A 22,488-nucleotide genomic window follows, 5' to 3' on the forward strand; every position below is an offset into this window, starting at 1 on the left:
GCTCTTGGGTGAAAACGACAAAATGTTTTATCAAATGCTCCTTTCGTTTGGATGGCAACGGCATTTTCAGGGGTTGAAAACGCAAAAAAGTGAAATCACCTTCCAGAGTGGAAATTTTGAAAACGCTCCACTCTCATGTCACTGTCTAAAAGGGTTGAAAACATGGGAGTGGATCTCTCCTTCATTGTCGTTCTCCCCGGGGTTTCTCTTTTTCCCACGGGGTTTTTGTACTTTTTCCTAGCTGAGAAGGAGGGTCTAAGGATGGGGAATGCCTAGGACATTGATCCATTGCTTCATAGAGTGTTTACTAAGTGATTGCTTGATGAGATTAAACACATTGAAATTAAGCAAACAGTCGACTGTTTGCTTAATTTCAATGTGGGTTTTTTTCTAATCAGTTCAAAAATTTCTGGAAACCTTGTGAGGTGACTTTGTTGTGATATTTGGCTCTATACATAAAACTGAATTGAAAATTAAATTGAAACGCAAAACTATGTTTTCTCGTCATGTAAAGTTCACATCACAGCCGTGTGCCAGTACAAGAAAATAATAATATGTCGATTATTTCCCTGCGACGGACCTTCAAGTTGCTGTAGCCACTGTACATCCAAGAGTCATTTCAGTAAATGTCACAAATAGGGATGAGAATCGAGTAGCTCAATTCCTTGGAATCATTTGCCTGCCTGCTTAACGCTTATGCTTGTCGATTCTGCCTTCGTTGCATATGCATAATGATGTCACACGTTGTAACAGTCAGTATTGTTGTATTACAGTTGCAGTACTTTATAATGCCACATGGTGGCCCCTCTCTTATTTGTTACTGTACTCAGAGATCATTGACCCTTTGCACGGACGTCACAGTCATCACGTGACTAGGGGTGCATCGCCATGGTGAACGGCAAAAGCAACACAACAAACAAATAAATGAGCAACGGATTATGGCTACCAGCACTGAAAATAAAGTTTTGGAGTTGTCCTGCGAAGTGACTAACCTTACTGGACGGCAGAAAGAATGCTATTTGGAGAAGCTACCAGTAGCAGGGCTAGCTATCAACCCATACCTTCTCCTTCCTGATGTGTTTATGGATCTAGCAAAATCCCCCAGTCTACCGGAGTTTAATGCACATGATCTATACCATTATGTTATAAATGGAGGGTCCCCATACACAGGTGCTGATCTAAAAGCATACAAAAGTCTGGATCATTACCAGTTCTTAGTCCCAGGTTAGATTACTGAGTCGCTGTACTGCGCTCACAGCAGAGGAATGTATGGTAGAGGAAAGATACAGCTAACATTAGCTATCTAGCTGTGTATGTTTTTAACATGTTTCCCCCAGCATGCCATCAAAACTCAAACAGACTGTAACCAAAAGCAGCTCTAATTAATTAACATTGCGTAATAATGTTAGGGGCTGTTGTAAGTAGCCTACAATATTAGCTCTGTTGTTGAAGTGGCTGCCTTTCTACAATCTACACACAGTAATATGTACAGTTCCACCACTATAACATATGGCACAGCATAATGACAATAACAGTAGGACATATAACATAGTGTAGCTGGTAAAAAAAAGGCAGTCACTACAACAGAGCTAATGTTGAAGCTACTCATGACAGCCACAGGAACATAGTGGCTTATAGTAGTTCAGTCTAGTCACCGAGCTAGCATTTGGTGGAGCTAATATGCTATTGACAAGAACAGAGCCTGCTCTGTCTGCAGTATCAGATCCATCACAGCCAGGCTCTGTCTGCAACCCAGCTGAAACCATGGGTGTCTTTGAAGAACGATGGAACTGTTGTGTGTGACCACTGTACATGTAAAGCGCGGTTAAAAAATGAACAAAAACAAGAATGTTCAGATCAAATTCGATATTAGCCAGTTTGCCGTCCAGTGTGCAGTCCGGCACTTCTGCCATCCGTCATGGCGCTCGTTTGCGGCGGGAACAGAGCGTGACTTAACGTGCAAAGGTTCAACAGGTCACTTTTCCTTTTTCCAGTTCAGTGTCATGGACATGGACCGTACGCACACACATACCTCCGTGCTCTACAACTAAAGTAACAATTGGTACACGTATTTTGGACTAATCTATATTCATGTGTAATTTAGACTTAGTGCCGTGAAGACCTGGCATTGTGTGGTTCCGAATGCATAATAAATGAAGTATCAGTGGAAATCTGAAAGTCTTCGCTCTTCTTTCAGCTATCCCAGAGCACATGTTAGTAGCTATAGTTAGCACGCTCCGCCTGACCACCACTTCATGTTACAATGTACACTGCATTGTTTTGGTTTAGAACACAGCCAACATGGCGTCGAGGCAGAAACGCTCTGAAGTATGGCTATATTTCACGTGAAAACATGACACCAGGGCCACTTATAACACTTGCAAAGCTTCCATGTCTTCAAAGGGGGAAAATCCCTCCAATATGCTAAAACATTTGTCCAGTCAACATGCAATTAATTTGCAGGAATGTCACGTGTTTGATACACTATTTAGCGATGCTTGTGAATCTAGCGGGAGAGCAAACACCAGGGTGTCATCCAGACCCAGTTCTGGGGGTGGGCAACAAACGTCCTGCCCCCTCTAATAAAAATTTCCGAAGGTAGAGAAAAGGAAAATGAGGTGCAGAACAGTGGGAGACATAAGGGAATTAGTAAAGTGCCTTAAGTTTCACTTTCACTTTGTACGGTTGTATGGTGTTAACACCCCCCGTCCCCCGTACCGGGCCCGGCGTCATCTGTTATTATTATTTGTGAATACTTTATATGTTATATTTTCTGTGCAGAGATGGACATATAAAAGACAGCTAATGCAAACAAACCTGTTTATACTCTTTTATTCCCTCACCCAATGAGAATCGATTAGAGGATTGATAAGAGAATTGATAAAAAAATCGGATTGATAATCAAAATTGATGATGAAGTAGGAATAGTTAAATTCTTATCAATTCCCATCCCTAGTCACAAATCTTTACAGAGTAGTGTTCTGTTTCCTGTTTTGTGATTATATTTTGTGCTAGGAGAGAACAGGAAGAGAAGTAGAAAGGTTCTACGCAGGTGCTTGGTCTTGGTGGTGGTGATGCCACCTAGCCACCTGGTGCACATACTACAGCGATAAATAGGAAATTTCACACACTTTTGCATGTCCGGCTGCATGCAGATTTTTCCCCCAAAAGACACGGGAATTGAAAGTGAGAATGGCACGGCACTTTTGCATTTTCTGTTCAGATTGTTATCGTCTAAACATAGCCTCGGATTTAGCAACTTTATAGACAACACAGATTTAGCTACTTTTAAAATTAGTTTGAAAACTTTTATCAACTTTTGTAAAGTTACGCATACACTAAAACACACACATTCTCCTCTAAATGACACCAAATGATTTAGTGTGTCCCAGTCATATAAACCCACGGTCTGTTAGCCTAGCTGCAAAAAAGTCAGTGTTTCCAACTTAGACACTTTGTTGGTATATTTAGTGATTTTTCAGACCCCTTTAGAGACTTTTTATCCAAAAAGCTACTAGTGACAAATATATCCCCTTTTTCTGGTGTTATTGGAGACTTTTGGAGACTCTGACGTGAAAACATTTATTATTGTTTGTCTAAAACAAATCACTGCACTGAATATAAATCAGTCCCATTGACACTGACAGTTTTCTCTGTTGTCTCTTTTTGGTCCATTTCGATTGTTAATGTAGATTGAAAATTAAAAATGTTCAGGTTATAAATGTTCATGTTTTACCACTGACTTGTAGTCTCCTAAGTGGACCGTAAGGATAAAAACCAAACCAAACTGAAGAAAATGATGATAAAAATTAAACAAACAAACCAATAAATAAATACCTAACCCTAGTAACTGGTCTGGAGTGTCTCTTTTAGGTCACTTAACTGGTCCCCAAGCCTGGATAAAGGAGGATGGTTGGAATTGGAACATTAAATAAAACTAAACTTGACAGAGTATAGTTACTTTGTAGTTCTAAACATATTTGGGTGTTTTTATACTCACTTTTTGTATGTAACACAGTGTTATTCCTCACTCCTACCTCATTCAAAACAATTACATAAACATTCACAATTATGCAAATTAGGTGATGACATCATTTAGTACTTCTAGTGACTTTTAGGACAGACAATAGATACTTTAATACTGAGGAGTTGGAAACACTGGGCATACATACTAGATGATGCATCTGTGTGACATATCATATTGATAGCTGTAGTGTGTGATTAGGCAAAAATTTCATAATTGCCCTTCAGCATATTGTAATTCAACCTTTCCAGCAGGAAATAAATATTCTACCGCCTTCTCTGGACTCTGCCTTCAGTCAGAAACTTTGGCTACTCATAGTTATTTTTGACAGGTAAGGGGTTTCTAAACACTGGATTAACAGTTGGAAGTACTTAATTACTCATAAGATTACGATGCAACTCTCCTGCTCTAATTTGTGACTTGATACAGTATCTCTGTAAATCTACAGATATAATAATCTACTGTCAACCTGGTGGACACTGCAGTGATTCATCAAGTAAAAATCTCAAAACATGTTTTGAAGTTAACCTCTCCAAAAGTGTCTGGGTTCTCTGTCACTGTAAATGAATTAATTTGTGGTTTTGGTCTGAAATTAGAAATATATAGTGACTAGGGGTGGATATATTTGAGCCTGTAAACTGTAAACTTTGTAAAGTGTTATAATATAGGTTGTGTCTAAGCCAAACACTAAACACAGAAACTACAAAAGGTTCCTTTCCAAAATGAAGATTAAAACATATAATTTGACGTCACATTCTTCTGTTTCAAGCTCAACCCTAACCCTAAATAAAAGGTTAGCGCAACATTAGTGTTCTGTGAAAAGGGTGTATATTAAAACATTAAAGATCAGGATATGTTCACTTGTTAATATTAAATGCAGTAGAATAGGAATTAAATATTGAAAATCATGTTTCAAGAAAAACAGTGAAAGTTTAAAGCCCTGATAAGTTATTTTTATCTAATTTTCTCACTTTCTCCTCAGTCAGCATCAGAAAACACTGGGTAATCTAGCATTACTCTAAACGGCCATAAATTATGTCCTTGAAGCAGAGATTGTCTAGACTAATGAGATGTGATCCCTGTGGTAAATTACTTTACCATAAGCATCTGGATTAGGCTTCATCCCAATTTGCCAAGCTGCGGTCCCACAATTTTGAGTCATGCCTTCAGCAAATGCAAACAACTAACCACCAACAGAGATGACCACGTATATACTTGCCATTATAAGCCTTGATAGGTCACTAAGGGCATCATTAGTACAACCACATAGTTAGAATCTCTTCAGCTTGTTAAACAACATTAGGTGAAGCATTTCACTTGAGTGCTCACACATACATTCTCTTATGGATTTTGGCCACCAACATTGATGTACTTTGGGATTTTTCATTGTCTAAATACACTGAGTTATAAGTAGGTGGGTAATCATTCATGGAAGATAAAAACTGAAGTGCTATTCACATCGGCCTGGACGTAAGGAAGCAGCGCAGCTCGGCTCTGCTCCATTTTTATGAGTGTGTTTGTGTTTGTGCTTGTGCGAGTAGAGCCAGTCATCTCTAGATGTGGTTTTGCCATTTCCTTAGAGGAAAGCTTTGTGGCTAACCTGTCAGGCCAATCGAGTGCTCCCTAAGCTGTGATGACTCTTACATCTGTCAGGCAGGGTCAAAGTTTGCTGCAGGATCTGTACTAGAAGGAGAAGGCAATGATGGGGAACAGCGCTGGATGTTTGCCAGAGTGAACAGGGCAGCGTTTACATCCTGTCCTCCACAGTTAAAATTCAGCATGAATGAAAATAAAACGTTACTCCTCATGTTCTAAGCCAGGGGTGTCAAACATACGGCCCATGAGTCAAAACTGGCCCGCCAAAGGATCCAATCTGGCCTGTGCGATGAATGTGTGAAATGCAAAAATTACACTGAAAACATGAACAATCAGGGGTGTAAAAATCATTTTAGTTCAGGTTCAACATTCAGACCAATTTGATCTCAAGTGGGTCAGACCAGTAATCTACAATCATAATAACCTATAAATAATGACTCCAAAATTTTCTCTTGGTTTTAGTGTAAAAAAGTAAAATTACATGAACATGTTTACATTTGCAAACTATCCTTTCTCAAAAATCAACAACCATGTACAACCTGAAATGTCTTAAGAAAAACAAGTGCAATTGTACCAATATTCTGCCTGAAACCAAATGTTTTGTGTATTTGTAGATCCACTGTGATCTGTAAGTTGTAATGTATATGTGTAAATGATAAGCCGAGACATAACATTATTAACTTCATTATTAACTTCATTTCATTATTAACATAACTTATTTTTCTTAAGAAATTTCAGGTTGTTCATGTTATTCACATTTTTTAAAGAATAGTTTGTAGATATAAACATTTTCATAATGTAATTTAACTTTTTCATTCTAAAATATAAAGAAAAGTTTGGTGTTATAATTAGTTCAAGGTTATTATGATATTATTTTTGTAGTCTGATCCACTTTAGATCATACTGACTGTAAGTGACCCCTAAACCCCTGATCATTTCCTTTCCCTCCCCTCCTCTCTAAAATATGACCCCCATCTGTTGCCTGAAAGTTTGCAGCAATGTATGTGCTATTTACTGTAAAAGCTGAGGCCAGGCCAGTCTCAGGCAGCTGAAAAAATAAGTGGTGTGTATTTGTTTTACTAAAATATGTTTGGGAGCTCTACGGTGATAATTGAATTTGTTTGTTCTTACTTTCTGTCTCCAAAAGGCCCAATGTGTGTGGCTCTCGCTTCCATTCATACTGCTGTCCAGGCTGGAAGACTCTGCCAGGAGGGAACCAGTGTATCGTTGGTGAGTTTCTTCATCCTTAAATCCTTTTTTAATAAGAAGTCACAAAGTTCAGCAGAGAAGCTAATAAATAGGCATGGGATATTTCTGTTTATGTTAGTTTTGGCTCTTGATTCCAAATATCTGCTCGCTTCTTCTCTCTTCTCCAGCAATTTGCAGGAATTCCTGTGGCGATGGCTTCTGTTCCAGACCTAATATGTGTACCTGTTCCAACGGTCAGCTCTCGCCCAGCTGTGGAGCAGGAGCAGGAGGTCAGTAACAACGCTTTCATAGTCACTGGGTCAGTATATGCTACAGTGCTGGGCAAAAATCTTAGGCCACCTTTAGGTTTGTTGTTGATTTTTACCTCCGCCAAGGAGGTTATGTTTTTGCCGGTGTTGGTTTGTCTGTCTGTTTGTTCTGAGTGCTTTTCTAGAAAAGGGAGCGCAGACCTCTGCCAAGGCAGATCAGTGGGCCCCCGTGCCCCCCCCCGATCACCACCAAAATTTAATCATTTGTTCCTTGTGCCAGTATCAACATTTCCTGAAATTTTCATCCAAATCCGTTCATAAGTTTTAGAGTTATTTGCACACAGACAGACAGACAAACAGACAAACAAACATCGGGGGGGAAGGGGCACTGATCTGCCTTGGCGGAGGTCTGCGCTCTCTGAGTGCTTTTCTAGTTTTTTTTCTTTTTTTTTTTTGCAGGGTTGAAATCATCATACATATTTATTTCTCATTCTCTTGTCTTCAGATACAAGAAAATATGTGCACAGCTTTAAAACACCCCAAAAAAGGGTTGTAAAGGTCAAAGTCACCATTTATTGGGACCTCTGACCCCATGACAAGAAGCAGCACAAACAGAAACATCTGACATGAGTTGAATGAAACCTGGTGTAAAACACCAGGGGCCTCATGTATAAAGCATGCGTACGCACAAAAACCTGGCGTACGCCCTTTTCCACGCTCATGTTCACATGTATAAAGACTGAAATGACCGTGGAAATGTGCGGTCCTTCACGCCAAGTCCATAGCTGGCGTACGCACGATTCTAGTGCTTTGGAACCTTTGGCGACAGAGATGATACTGAGAAACTGTTAATAATGTGAAAAAGGTCATTCCTCCGATTGATGTGCACATCGGAGATACACAGAAGAACAATGAACACACCGGCATGTCATCCTACTGCTAGAGCAGCACATCCACCACCAGAACCAGAACCAATTAGACCCTGTATCCATCAATGCCAATCCTGCCCAGGAGGACATTAAGCAACAACCATATAAAGAGACAAGGACACAGAATTCATTGGTTGATAAATGCACTTAATGTAGTGTTCAAGTCTGTGAGAACATTTATTAGTCAGTCCAGTCGCTCATTGACTCCACCAATTGTCCTCACGATGTCCTAATATGACTCGGGTCAGCATGGACCCATGCCGGTGTTCTGGACACCAGTCAGACGGGCATCAGCAGTGGGCTGTGGCAGACCGGAACAAGAAACCTCTGTGACAGGAGGATAATACTGCGTCTGACCGTCTTCTGACTCATTGTTGGAAAATAATAATTTGAGTGATTAAACATGAGTCAAAGTCTTTGATTTCCTCTTTGATATCCTGACATGATTACGCATGAACCTTTATCTTGTTTGGCTGTGATCAGACTATTGTATGACCCGTAGAATAAACTAATGTGTGACTTACACAAATACTAAATATATATTTACCTTGGGGGTGATCCGCATCAACCCTGTGAGAAAAGTGTCACCCACAATATCGTCGACTTTCTGCTCAAACAGGGCTAAGTTCGTCTCTTTTCTTCTTCTGCCTGTTTTGGCCTCCGCTTCGTGTCCACCTTGATGTCATCGTCTGATCATGCAGACAGGGGAATCCCAGAGGGAATCCCACCTGCAGACCCCGTTTATACTGATTTGCATATTTAAATGTAGGCATGGAGAGGGAGGAGTCAGGTACTCCAACATATGCACTCAATTCCACGCTGATTGAGATGTATAAAGGAAATGTACTTGGATTCGGGCGTTCGCTCAGTTTTATACATCTGGATTTTTTTGTGCGTTTGGACTTTTCTGGATTTGGGCGTACGCCAGGTTTCAGTATGAAATCCATGCAAGTCTTTATACATGAGGCCCCAGAAAATTAATGCCATAAATCTCATATTGTCAAATTTTGTTTTTAATGGTGGACAAACTTCCCACATGGCTAGATTATATCTTAAAACAGAAACTCAGAAATACATATGTGGGGTTATTAGAACTTTACTAAACCTAAAAACGTAATGTTGGGCCGGACTTTTGCACAGTTCTGTTTTATTCCAGTAATTATGTAGACAAGCTAAACAGGTTCCTTGCCAAATTTGACTTACTACAGTCACTACTTCTTGGTATGATGACATATGTAATCATAGAAGTTGCAGGCAGTTTGGGTGCTTTCGCATCTACATCATTTAGTTTGCACGTAGAGACTTTCGGTTTCTAGAACTAAATTTGTATGAAACCTTCCCAGGATAACAATGCAGATGCACCCTTTGGATGGGTCAGACTTTCCAATGAAGTGACACATGGTTATTGTCAAATTGTAAAAACAATCAGTGTCAATATAGGGATGCACAGCACATGTATGTGAGGACACTGAGATGTAGCCATTCACTACCTAATGTTTGTATGAAATCAAAACTAACTGAACTTCAGGTACAAAAAAACAAAAACAAAAACATGAACCTTTAATCTGACTTTCAGGTGGGAAAATGCCAAAAGATAAAACTGTAAGCACTTAGGGTTAGGGCCGTGTCATCTTACTACTATATCTTTTGTCCTTTACTTACACAGACTCTATCGTAAATATTTGTCCTGCAATGGAACCAGTATCATAGGATCACTGTGTTGTGTGACCACCATAATCATGACCAATGCAATATGTATTATATATGTAATATATTAGCGTGTATCTGTAATATGATATTTTATCATGACTGATTCCCACATCTATCAGTTTCTATCACCTCAATCAATGAGAATAGTAACTCAGGTGCATTTGATCAATAACGTTGTATTAATTTGGAAGTTTAGCATGTAATCTAGATCTAATAATCAGCCCTACAGTTAAAGTTCAGTTTTCCATGCATGCAATGCATCTAGGGGCGGCCATGGCCGAGGAGGTAGAGCGGGTCGTCCAATAACCAGAGGGCTGGCTGTTTGAATCCCACTCTGCATGCTGTTGTGTCCTTGGGCAAGACACTTCACCCAACTTGCCTCCAGTGTCACTCACACTGGTGCATGAATGCGTATGAATGATTGGTGGTGGTTGGAGGGGCCGTTCGGCGTGAATTGGCAGCCATGTTTCCGGCAGCCTGCCCAAGGACAGCTGTGGCTACAAACATAGTTTCCCACCACCAGCGTGTGAATGTGACAGCGAATAAATAATGGATCAATAATGTAAAGCGTTTTGGGTGCCTTGAAAAGCATTATAGAAATCTAATCCATCATTATTATTATTATTATTATTATTATTATTATTATTGTTATTATTATCTTGTAGATAAGTGTGGCAGTAGGACTGCACAGTAATTAGTAAAGCTTTCCGAGATTGTAGCTTTTTGCTGGTGAGTACCTAAGATGTTACCTGTTGGTCTGATTGTTTGCTGTGTGCAATGATTGGCAGAACAATCCTGATCATTGTAGTAATGGTAACCATTACATTACTTATTGTGTGATCTTGTAAAGTGGTCCAAACTATTGGCAAAATGGTTTTGTCTGTGATGCAGAGCTAATTCACATCCTACTCATCCATTTGCCATTTCCAAATGTAACGGTCCCGCCTTCTCTCATGGGAGCCAGAATAGTTTTGTAGCCAATGTAATAGTGGTGTGTATAGTCCCAGGCCTGCGCTACAGCCTTCAGGTCACAGGGTTTGTTGGGATTAAAGTAGGGAGTCTGGCTGCCTCAGCTCAGTCTGCTGGGCGTACTTACACACCACTCAGGATGTGTGTGTGTGTGTGTGTGTGTGTGTATGTGTGAGTGCATGTGTGTGTGTGTGTGTGTGTGCGTGCAGCAGAGTGAGGTGTTTTACTGCACATGCAGTCTCTGAAATCACATTTGTTTTAGAGAGATTATTGCTCTGTGTGCAAACTTTGAATATAAAGTTAATACATGTAGGACTTACATGGAAACATTGCAGTTAAGCACCACTTTGGGAGCATGCAAAGTATGTGTCGATGTGTGTATTAAGCAGCGTGCAGTGTGTTCAGCTTGACTGCTTTAGTAGGCCAAAGTCAGCTTGTCAGTCACGCCTGGCCCCTGCCAGACCCTTTACACATGCTTAGATTCCATTAAACCCACTAATATACACATTTTCACATGTACAACGCAGTCACACTGAGAAGCACACAGGTGTACTGTATGTAGACACTCATACTTTTATAATAGGAGACAGAAACATCTGCACACATAAAGCGTACACCAACAGTCATCATTTGGCTGTAACCCACAGGTGTAAAAGAGGATCTGTTGCAGCCATAATTAAGGACAATCCTCAGAGGAAGGGCACAAAAGACAGGGTGGAGATAAACAGCCTCTGACCTGTTTGGCAGGATGTGCAGTCCGAGCTTAAGGAAAAGCTGTGAAGTCATGTTCCTTCGGGGAAGGAATGATGCGAGAAAGTGAAGTGATAAATTAGAGCAAGAGTTTTCAAGGACTGGGTTTAACTGATTGTCACACTCTGGGATTTATGGTGGCATTTGTACAGGTTAACAGGCAATGGAAAGACAAGAAGGCAAGCAGCAGATATTGTGCTTTTACAGTTGTGTGCATCACTGAAGAAAGTGTCTGTAACAGCCTCAATGAAGGTAGAAGGTCAGATGCGTTTATGACCTGTGATGGACATAAACCTCAGTCTGCTCAAAGATGGGAATGGGAGCAACCTTGGAGTCATTTTGTTTGGTTAAAAGGAGCCTTTTTGTTCCAGCAGTTTGAAACATGTAGCTATAAGTCTAATAACCTTTTGAATAGATCTGTTAATTAACATCTGAAACTCCCGAACTCGACAGTGCCAATGTGCTGTTGGACTGTAGAGAAATTTGTCTCGCCTTCTTTGCTCTATTTGTACATTTGGTTGTAATGTTGCTTTGATTTGAGTTCCCACTGAGCCATACTAACTGTTTAACAAGTTACTAACTTGAAAACTGTTTTTCATTATCTGTCTCGGAGGGTTTAGGTCACTCCAGCAGACAGCAGACACCCCATTGTACAAGTCATCTTGCTAAATGTGCTAACTCCCAAGTTCTGGCTTTGGACAGAGGCCATCTTTTAACAGGATAATTTATTGCAGTTGGAAACAAATTGTAGCTCTGTTGAGATCCATTTGGACACGCCAATTTCCCCTGCCGTAATTACACAACCTAATTCTAGCACCCTCTTTTGCTGGGTTATAGATAGAATCTTTATGTTTTGCATCTTGCCTGTGGAATTCAGAGGTTTAAATAAATCAGCAACACATTTGTGATTTTGAACATGTAAACCACATGTCTGATTATTGTTGTATCCACACAGATGGTGTCCATGATATTTTTTATGACACTTCCTGGAATTTCTACTCTTTGCCAGCAAACAGTACAATCTTGTGTTTCCACGGATAGCCTGGCGGCTTCTTAGAAATGGGTTCATTTCCAGAAATAGAAAAATAAAATCCTAGTGCGGCCAAGGTGGATTTAAATGCACGTGAGTCACATTTACTGGTGACCAGGAAATGCATGTCAGTTCCCAGAGACAATGACAAAGGTTGAAGTTGTAAGTCACCCTTGTAATAAACCCACTGGCAGCTTAGGGCAGAGCAGCTGTGGAGAGGATCATATAAGGTCAGCTTTATAACCTTGTCTTGTCATAACTATAATTACAAAATCATTACCTTGGACATTCTTGCTCCAGTGCTGAGGAACAGCTGCTTTACACTGACAGCCTCCCATTGGCAAGTGTCTAGGGGCACAAGTGAGATCTGAGAAAGCAGAGAGAGGTCTTTTTAATTAGAAGTCCAGCTGCTTTAACAGCCCAACTAAATAATACACCGTCCTGTCCATTATTAGCAATTAAATGGGCCTCATTTTAGTCAGAAATTTGATAATGTATTTGATGAAGAAAATAGGTGTGGATGAAGGGTTCTTAAACTTAACATCCATCTCACTGGGGACCTATTTTAGGATAAGGGTTAGAGATGGGGTTTTAGATAAATTTAAGCCATGTTTAAACAGATGTAGTTTATGCTCTGTTTCGGCCACTTGTTAATCAAAGTAGCCAGAGGATGTTCCCTTCCAAATAAAGTCTAGGGTTCCATAAAAAGAGTGGTCATTCAAAGTTAAATGAAATCAAATGCTCTCCATTAACATTCAAAGTGTTGTGACAGCATTACCATATCAAAATATCATGCTTAACCTGTTGCTTATGATGTCACTCATACCTAATCTGTGTAAATCACAACAAAACACAGCTCTAAAGATCCTCAGTTTTCCGTCAGACTCACATGTACCCACACACCAGCTTAGACTTCCTGTGTTTCGCAGCCTCTTGTAAAAAACACCCAGATGTGAGGCGCTCACCGGCGACACTACCAGAATACAGTGGTGCATTGTGGTGCAGCAAAAGCTACAGCTAACCCCTTTGCTCAGTATCTAGAAGACTTGCACACACACACATCCCCCCATGCTGCTGCTCTGCACGTGCAGCAGCTGCGAAGGCATGGGTTAATGGGACAAAGCATCTGTCTGCACCTGGGCAGATGGAGTGCTAAGACGAGGAGAGCATTAGGCAAAGTTAGTCAGTGACATAATGACAATATTAATAATAATAACAATAATAATAATAATAATGGATTAGATTTCTATAGCGCTCTTCAAGGCACCCAAAGCACTTTACATTATTGATCCATTATTCATTTGCTCTCACATTCACAGTGGTGGTGGTAAACTACCTTTGTAGCCACAGCTGCCCTGGGGCAGACTGACGGAAGCGTGGCTGCCAATTCGCGCCAAATGGCCTCTCCAACCACCACCAAACATTCACTCGCATTCATACACCAGTGTGAGGGACACTGAAGGCAAAGTGGGTGAAATGTCAATGACAGATGACTGGGACAGAGCGGGATTTGAACCGCCAACCGAACAACCCGCTCTACTTTCTGGCCATGGCTTAGAAGGTAGAGTCTCAGAAGACACGTCATCTCCTCCTACCTCCAAATCTGCTGCTTTGCTTCCTCGTCTTCTTCGTCCTTGTCCAAGCAAGTCCTCGTGACAGAGCAAACATATGGATTGAATCTGTCACTCACACAAATGTCTGTCTCTCAAGTTGTCATTGTACATTTCAGCGAACTACGGCTACATATCTAAAAGTAATCCTTGAGGATTCATAACAATTTTGTCTTTCCCTCGAAAGTAATGAAGTGATTGGGATGGATAGTGGGTACACAAGATTCAGAATGATTCAATCAGTGACTGTAGATGGCAGCCTGACCACCATAGAAATGATTTGGTTGGGTTAGGCCAATGTTTTTCACATCTTCATCGAATTATAAACCAAGCCTAGGCATCTTTTTCTCACCTTAAAAGATTAGTGTGTAATATTTAGTAATATGTAGTTGTGATAAGGGGGCAGTAGTTGATAATAATGCACCTTAATGATAGATTTCCACCTGGTATAAAACAGAAAAATTGGACCAATGGCCCTGTAGCTTACCAGCCAAATTAAAAGCTTTGGGAAATGTATCCAGATGCCATTTATTATCACCCAGTTATGTGTATTTATTATATTACAGAAATAGCCATGGTTTGGTCATATTCCAATCAGATCTGTCAAAAATTCAAATTCCAACTTGATGTCATTGATACTTACTGATTTATTGTATCAATCCACTTCCTATCTCTTATAATGGGAAAATTTTTCAAAGTCGCACCAAATCCAGAATCAGATCCAGATCGAAATAATTTCAATACCTTGTGTTGACATCGTCATAAAGAAGCTGTATACTAAGTTTGAAGTCAATCAGAACTGTAGTTTCGGAGAAGAAGACGATTGAAATTTTTTCCCCATAAGAGCCCATGTTAAATTTTCCGTAAGTTCCCGGATCCAGAAGAAGATCCTGATCAGCATGTGGCCATTATGTTTTAGTCATCTCCCCATCAGGGCTGTACTGTGGAAATTTACACTGGATATCATTTATATTTACTGAGTTATTGCATCGATCCACTTCCTATCTCTTATTATGGGGAAATTTTTCAAAGACGCACCAAATCCAGAATCAGATCCAAATAATTTCACAAACTTTTGTTGACATCATCATAAAGAAGCTGTATACCAAGTTTGAAGTCCACTGGAATTGTAGCTTCGGAGAAGAAGATGATTGAAAATTTTGTAACAGACAACAGACGACGACAGACGACAACAACAGACGACGACAGACGATGACAGACAAGACAGACGATGACAGACGACAACAGACGACAACAGACGATGACAGACGACGACGGATGCCGCATGACGACAATAGTTTACGGCCTATCGGCCGGTAAGCTAATAAGGAGAAGTGGAAACCTGGTCTAAGATACTTTTGCAAGATGGCAGACTGTGTGACCTGCTCTCTGTATATATAAATATATATACTTATTACCTCCGCCAAGGAGGTTATGTTTTTGCCAAGGTTTGTTTGTTTGTTTGTTTGTTTGTCTGTCCGTTAGTGTGCAACATAACTCAAAAAGTTATGGACAGATTTGGATGAAATTTTCAGGGTTTGTTGGAAATGGGATAAGGAAGAAATGATTAAATTTTGGTGGTGATCGGGGGTGGGGGGAGCCCACGGGGGGGGCCACTGATCAGCCTTGGCGGAGGTCTGTGCTCTCCGAGTGCTTCTAGTTTTATATTTATTTTCTAAGGTAACAAAAGCACAGCTATTCTTATTTATGTCTGATTATACACTGAATATATGATTATGAATATTGTATGCCATTCTATTTCCACACAGAGCCTCCTAATTTCTGCTGAATGTGGCACAATGGACCTTTAGGAAAGTGCAGTCTATGCCTACACACGGAAAATATAGAAATTCATTCACTAGCTAAATATGAATGTAATTTCTGTGAGCAATGGTGTAGTGGTTAAAACACTTTGACCCTGACATGCACATATCTAAAAGGTTAAAGGCCTGTGCTGTTAGTATGTGTCCCTAAGGACAAAGATTTCACTAAGTGGTCACACTCACTATCATGTAAAGGGATAAATCAGCACCTCCTAGACAAAATCTTCATCCTTGTTTGATCTATTTACAGATGCATGTTCTAGAGTTTGGAGGGTTACACTGAAATGGTTTACCCAAGTTGCCCTCAGCTTTGGGGGACTCCTGAATTGCAGAATGCTGGAACAGTTTTCTGTATGATTTGTTCTGCAACAGGGAAAACTATAATCACTCACATCGATCATTCAAATTTCACATCAATGCACTTATTGTTGGTCTAAGCAAAGAAAGACGAAGTTAAAGAAATCACTTTAGTAGAGTGTTTAGTTGTAATGTTAACCTCATATTTTAAAGCTGTAGGTGAAACCTGAGGAAGAACTGACCAACATCTCATGAGAGTAAAAGAGAAAAATGGCTGAAAAATAGAGGCAGTATACATGTATACTAACCTATAAACCCAGACTAGCTCAGATTCCAAAGGTTTGTTATTCATCACCGTATTTTGCAAGACACCATCCAGACAAAAATTAGGTCCTTCTAAGTGTTACACATGGGAAAGTTGACTTCCACACTTTATTTATACTTTATCATATTTAGAGCAAAAGGAGGATTAATTGAATCACCCTGCTGCATTTACTGAAAACACACACGTTTAACTTCCAACACAAGTCACACAAGTCATATTTACTATGTTTATGTCCAGTCAGAGTAAGTGGGAGGATTATAGAGGCTGAGATGCCTCCTTTTGGCAAGTGTGCAAACTCTGAGAGTCTCTTAAAGTCAGCTACAGGGAAGCTCAGTCATTTCCCTTCTACTGCCCAGCTCTGAAGGGAAGAATGAAAGACACACGAACACACAGATGGAGAGCGAGGGAAAGAGAGAACACAGACCAGAAAACAAAGACACAAAGAGGAAATTAATGTTGAACTTGTGATTAAAGATACAGACTAAGGAACAGGAAAAGGAGACTTGGACAAAGACAGACAAATGTCCTCTGAAGTCTGGATGAATTAACCGGCAGACAGGTTCCTAACAGTCAGTGCTTTAGGTGCCTTCTCTCCTCTTGTGTTGAATTAAAGGCTGCCTCAGCAGACAACCAGTGCCTCTCTGTCAGGAAGACCAATCTGTTCCTTTTATGAAAGCTGTTGCGCTGCCACATTGGCCTCTCATACTTTGGTCTGTTGGCAGTTTGTCAGCCAGGAGGCTCCTGCTTTATATTAAAATAGTTGTACCAATGCAACACTTTATGGACTGCTTCTCTTTTTTTACCTTTTAACATCCTCTCTTTTTCATGGAACCTATGTTTTACACCTTTGCTTAAGTTTAGGTGTAGAACAGAACTGTTTGATCAAAATGTTTGAAGCCCTATTTGCATGGGACCAGTATAACTTACAGACTTCTAGGGATTTGGAAATTAACCCCCCCACCCCTGCCATTTATGTTTCATGTGACACATTTGTACAGAGCCTGTGTGTTGACGTGAAAAAAAAAAAAAAAACGTGCATGGCCGTGATTTCATTAAATGTGTGCACGAAATAATAAAACGTGTGCACAAATTATTTATTTTATTTTTATTTTATTTATTTTATTTCGTTCATGGTTGTGCATTTCATCAGTAAACATTCAATAATCATCAAGTAAACAAACATGTACACACCCATGCTCGAAAAGGAGCAGGATGAAGAAAATCTTATATTTCCTGCCCCCTTCTAAATAATAATAACCTTAATGGTTTGCCATACACAACTAGCTATAAAATCATACTGTATAAAGTCAGACAAACCAACTAAATACGTCCAAAGATAGTACCAAATGAATACAAAACCAAGTGCAAAACTACATATCCAGAAAGAACAAAACATAAGTAAATATAAACCTGATGAAATGATGCAAAAACATTTTACCAGTCCAAAGCAAGTAAATAAATATGTCACAAAATACAAAACAAATATGAAGCCAAATGAAAAACTTATAACTGTTCATATAATCTCATTGTTCTTTCTTTATACACTTTTTTTCAGTTGGAATATGTTTTTACAGTCCTTCAGCTCATTATAAAGAGAATTCCAGAGTTTAACACCAACCACTGATACACACATCTGCTTCAAAGTTGTCCGTGCACACTGGTGTTTGAAATGACCTTTCCTTCTATGCTCTTCATTCTCTGAAGTGAAGAGCGCACGAGATAAGAAAATGTGTGCACGAATTATGAAGTCGTGCGAACAAGGTAATAAAACATGTGCACATTTTTGAAATTGTGCTCACGATATACCAGAAAATTATGAGTAAAATTTATGATACGTTTGCACTTTATATTCAGTCGAGTGCTGTAGTGTGTCCCTTCTCAGACATAAGAACATCTAGATCTATGAGCCTTTAAACAGGGATCTCCTAAGAGTTTACCATAGGTTAGGCATGGCGCAAAAAGAAATGCTGGCAACTCTAGCCACCCAACATGGGACAGTGATCAGTCAACGCTAAAAAGAGAGCTTGGAGCAAATGATCTCCGTTGTCGTAGTTATGATGATTTGTGTCTAATTATTGATTTAATTTTGGACCAACTCCAAGGCCCTGGGAGATTCCATGGGTATTTTTGGATGCACAAGAAATGCATATATAATGGTTTGCGTGTCAGGAGAGAGGATGTGCGCATCATCATGAGTGAACTCGACCCTGAGGGCTTCCAATATTGCCACTGGCGAAGCCTCCAAAGGAGACTATACTTTTCTTGTGGACCAAACTTCATATGTCACATAGATTCTTATGACAAATTGAGCTTATATGGGACTGGCATTAACAGCTGCATAAATGGTTTCAGTTGTATAGTTATATGGCTCAGAGCTGCCCACAGTAATAGTGACCCGTGTGCGATTGGAGGCTATTATGCAGAGGCCATAGAGCCCCGACACTTATGCCAACAGACATGGGGACAGAGAATGTTGTCCTTCGGGATATGCAAGTGTACCTCCAACAAAATAACAGAGATAGTAGAGTGGGCCAGTCCAGCTTTTTGACAGGGAGGAGTGGTGCAAATCAAAGAATAGAGAGCTGGGGGGGGCATGATGAGGAGAGAAGGAACTGAGCACTACGCCCAGATGTTTGGTGAGCTCAAGGATGAGGGTATGTTCACGGGCGACTACCTGGACAAAGCGGTGATCCAGGTGTGTTTCATGGGACCCGTTCAGGTGGCGAATGTAGCTACGCTCATTTAAATAGATTCATACATTTAATAACCACAACTTTTTTGCCATTTTATGCCACTAGCTCCTTCTTTCACGATGCGTAAAAAGGCTGCATAAATACTGGCAGGGCCAGATCTGCTAAGATCCCAATTTGCATGTACTAATTGCATTCACAATCTAGAATTTTGCGTGGGGGGTTGAACTGCAGTTTAAGGGTGATTTACAAAGATTGCTTGAATAAATGACAACAGGTGCAAAGTCTTGCAGACCGCCCTATTTAAATGAGGATTTTGCGTGCACCACTGGAGACAATACGCTGTAAAGACTGCTCTGGGATACACCAGCATTAATGATAACAGTGCGCTGAATGATCTAGACGCACGGAAATGTAAAGTTGGAGGAGTTTAGTCATAGAAGGTATTGCATGACTCATTCATTCATTTATTTTTCATTTGAGTGGTGGGGGGGTGTGGGGGTTGTTGGATTGACTGTCAGGCGCACATAATTTTGTCACACTGTAGCCTAATTTTTAATTAAATTGTGGCCACGCACATTTTTTTTTTTTTCACATTACCACACGGGCTCTATACATTTGCACTGGATAGCCGAAGTCCGGTTTTTAGTAATTTACAGACATTACTCCCTGGATCTGATGTTGAAGTTCACCACTCATAGATAACAGTTGGAAACTGTTTCTTACTGTAGCTATCATCATGTCACAGTCCTGAAAGATTGAAGTTTGCTCTTTTAGTAAAAATCCATGTTATACTGTCACACTTGTACAACTTTCATTCATCATCAACAGTGCAGCCTATATTATCTTCAACCAGGAAATGGGCTGGTTTACAGTTTCACAGGTAATACTAGTCCTGTGCGAATAAGACTTTAGATTTCATTTGTTAGGGAACACCTTCTAGTTTCTGTGTTTCACCAGCAGCTGAAATAACCTAAACTACCTCAGTTTGCACATGGCTCAAATGTAACACTAATCCTACACCTGAAATATATCATGACTGACTTCATGTCTTCCCCTGACTCTAGTGTCCACTCTTATATTTGTAGTTGGTGTTCCTCCACCACTGTACGTCTTTGAACCTTCAGCCCCTTCCACACATTTCTCTTCCTACTCAGCAAATTCCTAACTAACTATAGCATATTTCTTCCCCCAGTCCACTTGACTGGCTCTGCTTTTGGGCCTTGAGGGCCTCTGAGCCATGATTTAAAGCTGCCATAGAAACAGCAGTGACCTGAAGTGAAGCCTCTTAAAGTGTTAAAGTGACCAGTTTGGAAAAGAAATCATTTAGTACCTTCAGATTGGGTAATAACCTAAGGAAACATAAGTATTTAATCTAATGCTTTGTCCCTTAAAAGTCTGATTCACAATGCTCTTTGGTGGGTTTAGCAAACATTTGAGCATCAAAGATTTTTTTGGTTTCTTTTTGGGGCAGCTTTTGTTACAAGGAATGATGTTCATTTTGTAATCATTCATTCTCTTCATTTGAGTTTTTGTCACCTCCATCTCAGCTTATCAACCTCCCTTCACCTCCTTTCTTGTCCTCTACAGTTCAGTCCTGTAACGTAAGGTGTATGAATGGGGGAAGCTGCTCGGAGGACTCATGTTCCTGCCCAAAGGGCTACACAGGCAGCCACTGTGGACAACGTGAGTCAGCGCACCACAGCCTTACACTGATATGCACCACTTATCACCTGTTTTAATATATGTTTAGGACCAAATGTCTCTAATCTGTGAACGTCAATATGAATGCAATGGCCTCAATTTATTTTGAACGTTTTCGATCAGCATTTTCTTCATGTTTACCTACAGAAAATATAAAAATACATACCTGCCTCCTGAAACTCTCTGATTTCTGTCCTAAGACTCACTCTGGATTTAAGATAAGCAATGCATTTCTCTTTTGAACAGCAAAATCTAAATATCCCACTATCCTCTGTTCATTTCCCAATTTATACCTTAAACTGAGAAGGAAATGAAGAAAGAGGAGCTGAAGCAACAGGCATTTAACATTTAATTTAATGTATTTATTTATTTATTTTTTGGTTTCTTTAACAGGGACATTGTACATTAATTCACATTGCTGTAAATGCACCAGAGTTAGACCTAGGACTATTTTTCATCTGCAAAATGAGACGGAGCAGTCATTTCACTTTTAAGTCTGAAGTTTTAGAGTGAAATGAATGTCTAGTTATTTCCAGAAGTTTACAGAAATACTGTATCAAGTCACAAATTAGAGCAGGAGAGTTGCATTATAATCTTATGAGTAATTAAGTACTTCCAACTGTTAATCCAGTATTGAGAAACCCCTTACCTGTCAAAACAACTATGAGTAGCCAAAGTTTCTGACTGAAGGCAGAGTCCAGAGAAGGCAGTTGAATATTTGTTTCCTGCTGGAAAGGTTGAATTACAATATGCTGAAGGGCAATTATGAAATTTTTGCCTAATCACACACTACAGCTCTCAATATGACATGTTACTCAGATGCATCATGTAGTATGTATGCTCAGTTTTTCCAGCTCCTCAGTATTAAAGTACCTATTGTCTGTCCTAAAAGTTACTAGAAGTTACTAAATGATGTCATCACCTAATTTGCATAATTGTAAATGTTCATGTAATTGTTTTGAATGAGGTAGGAGAGAGGAATAACATTGTGTTACATACAAAAAGTGAGTGTAAAAACACCCAAATACGCTTAGAACTACAAATTAACTATACTCTGTCAAGTTTAGTTTTATTTAACGTTCCAATTCCAACCATCCTCCTTTATCCGGGCTTGGGGACCAGTTAAGTGACCCAAAAGAGACACTCCGGACCAGTTACTTAGGTTATTTATTTATTTATTTATTGGTTTATTTGCTTAATTTTTATCTCTCTATTTTTCTTCAATTTGGTTTGGTTTTTAACTGTACGGTCCACTTAGGAGATGACAAGTCATTGGTAAAACATGAACATTTATAACCTAAACATTTTTAATTTTCAATCTACATTAACAATCTAAATGGATCAAAAAAAAGAGAAAACTGTCAGTGTCAATGGGACTGATTTATGTTCAGTGCAATGATTTGTTTTAGACAAACAATAATAAATGTTTTCACGTCAGAGTCTCCAAAAGTCTCCAATAACACCAGAAAAAGGGAATAGATTTGTCACTAGTGGTTTTTTGGATAAAGAGTCTCTAGAGGGGTCTGAAAAATCACTAAATACACCAACAAAGTGTCTAAGTTGGAAACACTGAC

The 22,488-nt window shown here is 39.7% G+C and overlaps 1 protein-coding gene across 2 annotated transcripts in view; it reads left to right on the forward strand.

Moving 5' to 3' along the window:
• The window catches only part of fbn2b (fibrillin 2b), a 151,155-nt gene that overhangs the window by 24,216 nt on the left and 104,451 nt on the right, over positions 1–22,488 (forward strand). For both annotated transcript variants that reach the window (XM_030132057.1, XM_030132058.1), the window contains 3 exons: positions 6,768–6,850; positions 6,997–7,098; positions 20,801–20,896. In XM_030132057.1, the coding sequence (XP_029987917.1) occupies positions 6,768–6,850; positions 6,997–7,098; positions 20,801–20,896 (281 nt within the window). The remainder of the gene's footprint in view (positions 1–6,767; positions 6,851–6,996; positions 7,099–20,800; positions 20,897–22,488) is intronic.

The sequence above is a fragment of the Sphaeramia orbicularis genome, chromosome 4 (genome assembly GCF_902148855.1).
Source record: "Sphaeramia orbicularis chromosome 4, fSphaOr1.1, whole genome shotgun sequence".
NCBI classification, from domain to species: domain Eukaryota; kingdom Metazoa; phylum Chordata; class Actinopteri; order Kurtiformes; family Apogonidae; genus Sphaeramia; species Sphaeramia orbicularis.